Consider the following 10,000-nt stretch of genomic DNA (forward strand, 5'->3'; position numbering starts at 1 on the left):
ATTTCGGACCATTGAGACGTCGGAAACAATGAGGCGTCGGAATTATGGGCAGGCCCCGAGTGAATAGGGAACGATTTCAAACACAGCTTTTGTCTTCGTTAGTTCCGGCTAGTTCAGGTTAGTCCTGGTTAGTTCTGGTTAGTCCTGGTTAGTTCTTGTTGGTTCTGGTTAGAGGTGGTAGTTCTGGTTAGTTCAGGTTAGTCCTGGTTAGTCCTGATTAGTTCTGGTTGGAGGTGGCTAGTTCTGGTTGGTTCAGGTTAGTCCTGGTAGTCTGATTAGTTCAGATTAGTCCTTGGTAGTCCTGGCTAGTCCCGGTTATGCGGGGTCGGTGGGTAATGGTCCAGACGGAGTAATGGAGTGTGATTCCGGCGTGTGACGGTGAACCGGTGTGGAATGTGGTTCTGCTCCTCCTGTCTATTGTCCCCAAGGAGACCGTTGCCATCGGAAACACCTGAGACCATAAAGAGCTTCTGTCCAGAACCCCTTGGCCCAGGCCCAGTGTGTGTGTGTGTGTGTGTGTGTGTGTGTGTGTTGTGTGTTTGTGGTGTGTGTCTGTGTGTGTGTGTGTGTGTGTGTGTGTGTGTGTGAGAGTGTGTGTGTGTGTGTGTTGTGTGTGTGTGTTTGTGTGTGTGTGCGTGCTTGTGTGTCTGTGACTGTGTGTGTGTGTGTGTGTGTGTGTGTGTGTGTGTGTGTGTGTGGTGCGTGCGTGCGTGCGTGCGTGCGTGCGTGCTGTATGCTGTGCGGTGCGGTGCTCGTGCGTGCGTGCGTGCATGTGTGTGTGTGGTTACAGTAGCCAGACTCAGTCTGGGTTTTGTTCCACCGGACGTCTCTGATCCTCGAGGTGTTGGTGTCTCTTCACTTCAAATGTTAAACAGAATTAACTATGAGATGAGCTCCTGATCAATAGCAGACCTGCTGATCATAACAGACCGATCACCTGCTGATGAATAATATAACACCTTGCTGATCAATAACAGACCTCCTGCTGATCAATAACAGCCTGCTAATCAATAACAGACCACCTGCTGATCCATAACAGACCTGCTGATCAATAACAGAACTGCTGATCAATAACAAACCTGCTGATCGATAACAGACCTGCTGATCAATAACAGACCACTTTGCTGATCAATAACAGACCACCTGCTGATCGATAGTGACAGCAGGCTGGAGGTGGGGACAGCAGACTGGTGTCTCTACTGTCTCTAACGGTCCAGACGGACTCATCAAGGCTAACGACCGGTGGATAATGAGATCTTAATGACATCAATATGAACGTCTGCTCTCCATATCCCAGAGGGGAGGAGGTGGTGGTGTGCAGGAGGGGCTGGTGTGGAGGAGGTGCTGAAGGGGAGGTGTATATTAAGTGGTTTGAGGCCATGTTCTGTGACCTCCCTCACGTCATTCATGCTTTCCTCGATTCTTCTTAAGCTAGCTACTGGTTTGTTGTGTTCTCCTCCAGCCAGCTACTGGTTTGTCTTGTTCTTCTAGCTACTGGTTTGATTGTTCTCCTCCAGCCAGCTACTGGTTTGTTATGTTGCGCTACCGCGGATAAAAAAAAACATTTCAGAAGATCGGGAATAAACCTAATGTTGTCGGAAGACGATCAGGTTGGTTCAGCAAAACATGACCCAGGCTAGCCACAAGCTTTCCACAGGATAGCCCAAGCTAACCACAGGCTAGCCACAGGCTATTCACAAGCTAACCATAGACTAGCTCCAAGCTAACCCCAGGCTAGCCACTAGCTAATCAAATGCTTGCTCCAAGTTAGCCTCAGTACTAGCGTCACTGCTTACCCAGCCAGTCTCACCCCTCCCCGGCCTCAGTGTGAACGTTTAAAGATCCGATAATCAGACCAGGACCAGGACCAGGACCTGGAACAGAGCAGGAGACCATCGGAGCAGAGGCTGGTGTCCACAGAGACAGTCAGAGCCAGCAGTCCCTGATGCTAGAGTTCATTAGGAGGTGGATCTGACCCAAGACCAGCCCTACACCACACACACACACACACACACACACACACACACACACACACACACACACCCACACACACACACACACACACACACACACACACACACTAGAAGATGGTAACACACAAACAGATGCTGCAGACAGGCAGAGGGACAGACAGGCTGCAGACAGACAGACAGGCTGCAGACAGACAGATGTGTGGTGTACAGTGACCTGTCCTATCTATAGCGGTCGGAGCAGCTGATCCTGGGGCCGTGGCTACGAGGACCGGGGATGTTTACTTCTTAAGGCATGCAAGTGCTGCAGCGAGGGTGTGTATGTTTGTGTGTGTGTGTGTGTGTGTGTGTGTGTGTGTGTGTGTGTGTGTGTGTGTGTGTGTGCACATGCTAGTTTATGTGCAAGTGCACGTGTCGGAGGGTAACAGGAGCTCCAGCTCCCGACAGCTCTGCCTCAGACTGCGACACTAAACAGACAACTCACACTTACACACACACACACACACACACACACACACACACACACACACACACACACACACACACACACACACACACACACACACACACACACACACACACAGATTAATGGCAGTGCGACAGCCACCAATGTTCCATTACGCGGCCCTTTTCCACAATAAGAGTGCAGAGAGGGTTTATAGATGAGGAGCTCCGCCCCTCACCGGACGCTTTGGTTCACTTCCTCCCTTCTGTTGTGTGAGTGTGAGCTGAACAGACATCCAGCTGCTCTCCAATGCCATCCAGCTGTTGTGATGTCATCAAGCTGTTCTCTGATGTCATCCAGCTGTTTTGACGTCATCCAGCTGTGGTGATGTCATCCAGCTGTTCTCTGATGTTACCCAGCTGTTTTGATATCATAATGCTGTTCTCTGATGTCATCCAGCTGTTCTCTGATGTTACCCAGCTGTTTTGATATCATAATGCTGTTCTCTGATGTCATCCAGCTGTGGTGATGTCATCCAGCTGTTCTCTGATGTTACCCAGCTGTTTTTGATATCATAATGCTGTTCTCTGATGTCATCCAGCTGTGGTGATGTCATCCAGCTGTTTTGATATCATAATGCTGTTCTCTGATGTCATTCAGCTGTTGTGGTGACATCCAGCTGTGCTCTGGTATCATCCAGCTGTTTGATGTCATCAGGCTGTTCTCTGATGTCATCAGGCTGTTCTCTGATGTCATCCAGCTGTTGTGATGTCATCCAGCTGTTCTCTGATGTCATCCAGTTGTTCCCAGATGTCCCCCCGCTAAAGGTTTAAATGGTCTTCTTCTAAATGACAACTTTGCGCGCGCGCGCGCGTGTGTGTGTGTGTGTGTGTGTGTGTGTGTGTGTGTGTGTGTGTGTGTGTGTGTGTGTGTGTGTGTGCCTAGCCTAATAAAGTGTCACATTACCCTAGCCTTCCTTACCTTAGCCTTCCCTAGCTTAGCCTAGCCTAGCCTAGCCGAGTTTATGGGCGTCTGTTTATCTCTAAGTGCAGATGGAGGAGGTGCTCATAGCCGCTAGCTGTTCAAACTCCTGGTAAACACAGCCAGGAGCTGGTTAGCCATGCCCATATAAGGACTTCCAGATCCATACTGGTTGAGGGACTGATGGAGTTGTCTCCTGAGGGCCCAGTCTGTGTCCAGACTGGGACCTCTACTTTTATCTTAACATGTTGTGTTACCACAGAGATAAGCTCCTGCTTCTTTAAAAGGCTTACATTTGTTTTGCTTTAGCAGCATCACTAGCTTTAGCATGCTAGTAATCTGATGCCTGATGCTACCTGCTAAAGCCTGATGCTCCTGCTAAAGCCTGATGCTACCTGCTAAAGCCTGATGCTACCTGATGCTACCTGCCAGCCCAACAGCACATCTCGAGATAACTGACAACTGTTTCTCGCATGGGAGAGAATTAATATATTTCATTTCATATTTTTTTTCATGAGCAATAAAGTCCTTCCAGATGCTGAAATAACCCAGAGAGAGAGAGAGAGAGAGGAGAGAGAGAGAGAGAGATGAGAGAGAGAGAGAGAGATGAGAGGAGAGAGAGAGAGAGAGAGAGGAGGCCAGGAGGAGGAGAGAGAGAGAGAGAGAGAGAGAGAGAGAGAGAGAGAGAGAGAGAGAGAGAGAGAGAGAGAGAGAGAGAGAGACCTGCCGACTTACTGGGTCTTACATCCGATGAACAGGAAATCAGAAATTCTTTCCCTGTTTCCTCTGTCAGTCGGTCGGTCTGCATCAGCTCTCCCTTAGCATCAGCTCTATTTTAGCATCGGCTCTCCGTTAGCATTGCTAGCGACCTGCTAGAGCAGGCATAAATGCTCTTACACACTTGATTACATTGCTACTTTATTTCCGGTCACCAATGTATGTCTTGCTGTGCGTGCATAAAACGTATAATTGTGTTGTTTGTTTTCGAACTGGTTTGCTAAAGAAAAAACAGTTCAGTTTGCTGCCCACAAAGGACAAACGGGAACGCTATAAGTGCTACAAGCCAGGAAATGACGTCACATTCTCACTAGAGCATGTCGGACACACAATACCATGCAATTGGTTAGCACCATTATACAGTCTATACTTTTTCGGAAAACTCTGACCTCTGACCTCCGCCATCCATCACACATTTATCACGCACACACACACACACACACACACACACACACACACACACACACACACACACACACACACACAACACACACACACACCACACAGGTACACACACAAGCACACACTTCTTTACCTTATTCAAAGAAAATCTGATGTAAACAGAAAACCCACCAACAAACTTGTGTGTGTGTGTGTGTGTGTGTGTGTGTGTGTGTGTGTGTGTGTGTGTGTGTGCGTGTGTGTTTGTGTGTTTCTGCGCGTGTGTGCATGCGCGTGTGTGTCTGGTGTGTGTGTCTCCTCAGGTTCGTCTTGGTGTTCGGTTGTCTCGTTCTCTCCGTTCTCTCCACCTTCCCGACGAACCAGGACATGTCCTCACACTGCCTGCTGATCCTGGTAGGCACACACACACACACACACACACACACACACACACACACACACGCACACACGTGGATATAGGCTGTCTAACTTGAATGTGGGTGGTGTAACGTTGAGGGCGGTGTAACTTGGATACTGATGGTGTAACGTTGAGGGCGGTGTAATTTGGATGTGGGCGGTGTAACATTGAGGGGGGTGTAACTTGGATGTGGGCGGTGGAACGCTGATGAGGGTAGGTGTAACGTTGATGAGGGTGGTGTAATGCTGATGAGGGTTGTGTAAACGTTGAGGGCTGTGTAAGGTTGAGGGCGGTGTAACGTTAAGGGTGGTGTAACGGTGCCGAGGGTGGTGTAACGGTTAGGGTTGTGTAACGTTGAGGGCGGTGTAAAATTGAGGGTGGTGTAACGTTGAGGATGGTTTCACGTGAGGGTGGTGTAATGTTGAGGGTTGTGTAACGTTGAGGGTGGTGTAACGTTGAGGAGGGCGGTGAACGTTGAGGAGGGCGGTGTAGCGTGATGAGGGTGGTGTAACGTTGAGGAGGGCGGTGTAGCGTGATGCGGGTGGTGTAACGTTGAGGGTTGTGTGACGTGATGAGGGTGGTGTAACGTGATGAGGGTGGTGTAACCTTGAGGGTTGTGTAACGTGATGAGGGTGATGTAACGTTGAGGAGGGTGGTGTAGCTTGATGAGGGCGGTGTAACGTTGACGAGGTTGGTGTAACGTGATGAGGGTGGTGTAACATTGAGGGTTTGTGTAATGTTGAGGAGGGCGGTGTAGCATGATGAGGGTGGTGTAACGTTGAGGGTGGTGTAACATGATGAGGGTGGTGTAACGGTGAGGGCGTGTCGCTGCAGGAGTTCGTGATGATCGTGGTGTTTGGGGTGGAGTACACGGTGAGGATCTGGAGTGCGGGCTGCTGCTCTGCCGGTACCGGCGGCGGGCCGGGCCGGCTGCGCTTCGCCAGGAAGCCCTTCTGCATCATCGGTACGCTATGACGTCAGCCCTACTGCTAGCCTAGCTGTTAGCCCTACTGCTAGCCTAGCTGTTAGCCCTACTGCTAGCCTAACTGTTGGCCTAGATCCTAGCTCTGGGGCTAGCCCTACTGTCAGCCCTACTGCTAGCCTAGCTGTTAGCCCTACTGCTAGCCTAACTGTTGGCCTAGATCCTAGCTCTGGGGCTAGCCCTACTGTCAGCCCTACTGCTAGCCTAGCTGTTAGCCCTACTGCTAGCCTAACTGTTGGCCTAGATCCTAGCTCTGGGGCTAGCCCTACTGTTAGCCCTACTGCTAATAGCTTAGTGCTATGTATCATTGCTATAGGATGTATGAACGTATGAACGATGTTGGATTACAGAGTGATGAATGAATGATTGAACCCATGGCCCCAGACATCATCGTGCTCATCGCCTCGGTTGCCGTGGTTTCGGCCGGTAGCCAGGGTAACATCTTTGCGACGTCGGCGCTCCGCAGCCTCCGCTTCCTGCAGATCCTCCGCATGGTCCGCATGGACCGCCGGGGGGGCACCTGGAAGCTGCTTGGGTCCGTGGTGTACGCCCACAGCAAGGTAGGGGGTCTGCAGTCCAACACACACTAATACTGCTGGGATCTGTACTGTAGTCCAACACACATTGGTACTGCTGGGATCTGTAGTCCAAACACACTCTGATACTGCTGGGATCTGTAGTCCAAACACACTCTGATACTGCTGGGATCTGTAGTCCGAACACACTCTGCTACTGCTGGGATCTGTAGTCCAAACACACTCTGATACTGCTGGGGCCTCTACGAATAGTCAAATCTCCTAACCTTTATGCCTCCTTTCCTTAACCTTTTTGAAAAACGTCATCGGTTCAAGGAGAGATGAAAAAGTGCTTCCTTTCGAACATAGGCATTGTTTAAAATGAATTTGACTCCACTTTTCCTTACCGACGTCATCGCACGACGGCGAGTATTGCTGACCTCTAGCGTCTTGCGCGAGGAACTACAGTTTTCCGAAGTTGGGTTAGACTACAACAATCGTCTTTCGATCCATGCGTTCTTGTCGTATTGATTTCAATCAGGTTATCGCCAACAGTGAGAATCACTTAGGTCAGACTTGGCCAACGGGAATATTTGGCCAATATATATATTTTAATATATTATGTGAAAAAATAGAGGCTCAACTTATGTTGATGTGGAAATTAACTGCCCCAGTAGTCTTGCTTAAATGTGAGGTCTGCGTTTTATTTTCTTACAGTGTATATTTTTGCTTAATAACCAGCAATTAATTCATTCATTTCGATTCAAATAGGCCTAATATGTTTCTGGAATTGGAATCCATTATTAACAATTTTATTTTCTTCTCTTCTTTTCTTCTGCTTTACCGCGTCTCTCATGCGTCTTTGCGTAGAGTCTGTAAACTTCGTCGGTGGCATGTTGCTTTAAATATTGCCGCCGTAAAGGACTATGGGATACCACTATCTCCTTTCCTTTCGTAAAGGTTGCTCAGGAGTAACCTATGCTAAAGGAGTGTTAAAGGATGCATCAAGGCTCCTTTCCTAAGCATCGAGGCTCCTTTCCTAAGCATTTTTAGAATTCTAACCACCTTTCCTCCAAGTATTTCCGGGTCACCTCCATAGGAAAGGAAATTTCCTATGGAAGAAAGAGAATTCGTAGAGGCCCCTGGGATCTGTAGTCCAAACACACTCTGTTACTGCTGGGATCTGTAGCCAAAGACACTCTGATACTGCTGGGATCTGTAGTCCAAACACACTCTGATACTGCTGGGATCTGTAGTCCAAACACACTCTGATACTGCTGGGATCTGTAGTCCAAACACACTCTGATACTGCTGGGATATGTAGTCCACACACTGATACTGCTGGGATCTGTAGTCCAAACATACACTGATACTGCTGGGATATGTAGTCCACACACTGATACTGCTGGGATCTGTAGTCCAAACATACACTGATTCTGCTTGTATATGTAGTCCACACACTGATACTGCTGGAATCTGTAGTCCCAACACACACTAGCCATGTTTCAGATTGTCTGCATTTCAGCGCAAGCATGCACGAGACTTGAAAACATCCGCCGGAATTAGTCAGAAACACGTCAAGTTCCCCCCACGTCAAGTCGGACACAGATGCACTTCTCGTAATTTGAACAAGCATAGTTTGGGAGAGGGCACGCCTCTTTGAAAGGAGTTATGTCATTTCTCACGTGGGAAATTCCACGTGGTAATTCCATCCAACTAGGGCAACGTTTTGATATTTTGAGGGGAGGGTCTTATATTCGCATTTATTTGAGACCATATGAACAGAAAAGCAGACGGAGGGAGCTCCCGCGAGTTTTTAAAGTTGTGTGGTGTGTCGCATAGGGAAGTTATTACCAGCATTTCTGACGTTTTTATCCCAAAATGCATTATGTTATGGTATCTATAGTCCAAACACACACTGATACTGCTGGGACCGGTAGTCCAAACACACTCTGTTATTGCTGGGATCTATAATCCAAACACACACTGATACTAATGGGATCTATAGTCCAAACACACTCTGATACTGCTGGGACCTGTATTCAAAACACATTCTGATACTGCTGGGACTCGTAGTCCAAACACACTCTGATACTGCTTGGACCTGTAGTCCAAACGCACACAGATACTGCTGGTATCTGTAGTCCATATGCACCTGTATATTTATATAGATTTATATATATGTGCTCTGTAGGATCTGGTAACAGCCTGTATGTTTATATATACTTGTATATATACAGTATGTATACATACCTGTATATATATATGTATATGTATCTATATACATGTATTTATATACATGTTCTCTATAGGATCTGGTGACGGCCTGTATTATCGTATATATGTGTTTATTTATGTATTTATATTGATATATATATGCTTGAGCTGCTCCCCCCGCGACCCGACCCCGGATAAGCGGATAAAGATGAGATGAGAGATGAGATATATATGTATGTCTATGTGTTCTATAGGAGCTGTTGACGGCCTGTATATATATATATATGTTTCTATATAGGAGCTGGTGACTGCCTGTAAATTGGTATATGTTTATGTTTATATATGTATATTCTTTATAGGAGCTGGTGACTGCGTGGTACATTGGGTTCCTGGTCCTGATCTTCTCCTCCTTCCTCGTGTACCAGGTGGAGAAGGAGGACAACAAGGACTTCTCCACCTACGCTGACGCCCTGTGGTGGGGGACGGTAATGCCCCCCCATGTAGAACTACACATACAAATATTATACACACAAAGCTGCAAACTAATACACATATTAGCATTACAATAACAGATGCTTTTATCCAAAACGACTTACAATAAGTACATTTGTCAAAGAAAGAGAAACTACAATATATCTCGGTATGTCGGTACAGTAAAGATATACATAGAACCAAATCCCCAAGCACTGACAATCGCTAGGGTAACCCATTCCCCTATGCAACAAAGATAGCTAGGATAAGATGCTACGCAACATGCTAAGTACTATTTATAAATGTCAGTATGTACAAACACACAATAAGAAGGGTGTAAGAGGGGTGTGGGGGGGTTCACCGTGCGATGTGATCACAGAGCCCAATGATCTGGTATATACAGGGAGAACAGAAGGGGCCCCAGCAAAGAGCCCTGAGGGACCCCAGTGTCGAGAGGGCAGAGATTGGACAAGGAGCCGTTCCCTGTGACCTGATTGGTCAGGTGGGATGTGAACCAGGACAGCGCAGAGAGGATTAGGTGGTTCACGATGTCAAACGCCCCGTCAGGTCGACGCGAACGAGAACCGATGAGAACCGTAGATAGAGTAAAGATGTGAAGGCTGTCCCAGGTGGGTTGAGCTCCTGTGTGTTGAACTCTGACCCCTGCAGATCACCCTGACGACCATCGGCTACGGAGACAAGACCCCCCAGACCTGGACGGGCCGGCTGCTGTCCGCATGCTTCGCTCTGCTGGGAATCTCCTTCTTCGCCCTGCCCGCCGTAAGACCGTACTAGATACTATATAATATATATACTATATACATTATATATACTACTATATAT

The 10,000-nt window shown here is 47.9% G+C and overlaps 1 protein-coding gene across 3 annotated transcripts in view; it reads left to right on the plus strand.

Moving 5' to 3' along the window:
• LOC132473114 (potassium voltage-gated channel subfamily KQT member 5-like) overlaps nucleotides 1-10,000 on the plus strand; it is a 25,570-nt gene that overhangs the window by 2,341 nt on the left and 13,229 nt on the right. For all 3 annotated transcript variants that reach the window (XM_060073088.1, XM_060073090.1, XM_060073089.1), the window contains exons 2-6: nucleotides 4,878-4,968; nucleotides 5,807-5,936; nucleotides 6,339-6,514; nucleotides 9,046-9,171; nucleotides 9,827-9,937. In XM_060073088.1, the coding sequence (XP_059929071.1) occupies nucleotides 4,878-4,968; nucleotides 5,807-5,936; nucleotides 6,339-6,514; nucleotides 9,046-9,171; nucleotides 9,827-9,937 (634 nt within the window). The remainder of the gene's footprint in view (nucleotides 1-4,877; nucleotides 4,969-5,806; nucleotides 5,937-6,338; nucleotides 6,515-9,045; nucleotides 9,172-9,826; nucleotides 9,938-10,000) is intronic.

This window comes from Gadus macrocephalus, chromosome 15 (assembly GCF_031168955.1).
Source record: "Gadus macrocephalus chromosome 15, ASM3116895v1".
NCBI classification, from domain to species: domain Eukaryota; kingdom Metazoa; phylum Chordata; class Actinopteri; order Gadiformes; family Gadidae; genus Gadus; species Gadus macrocephalus.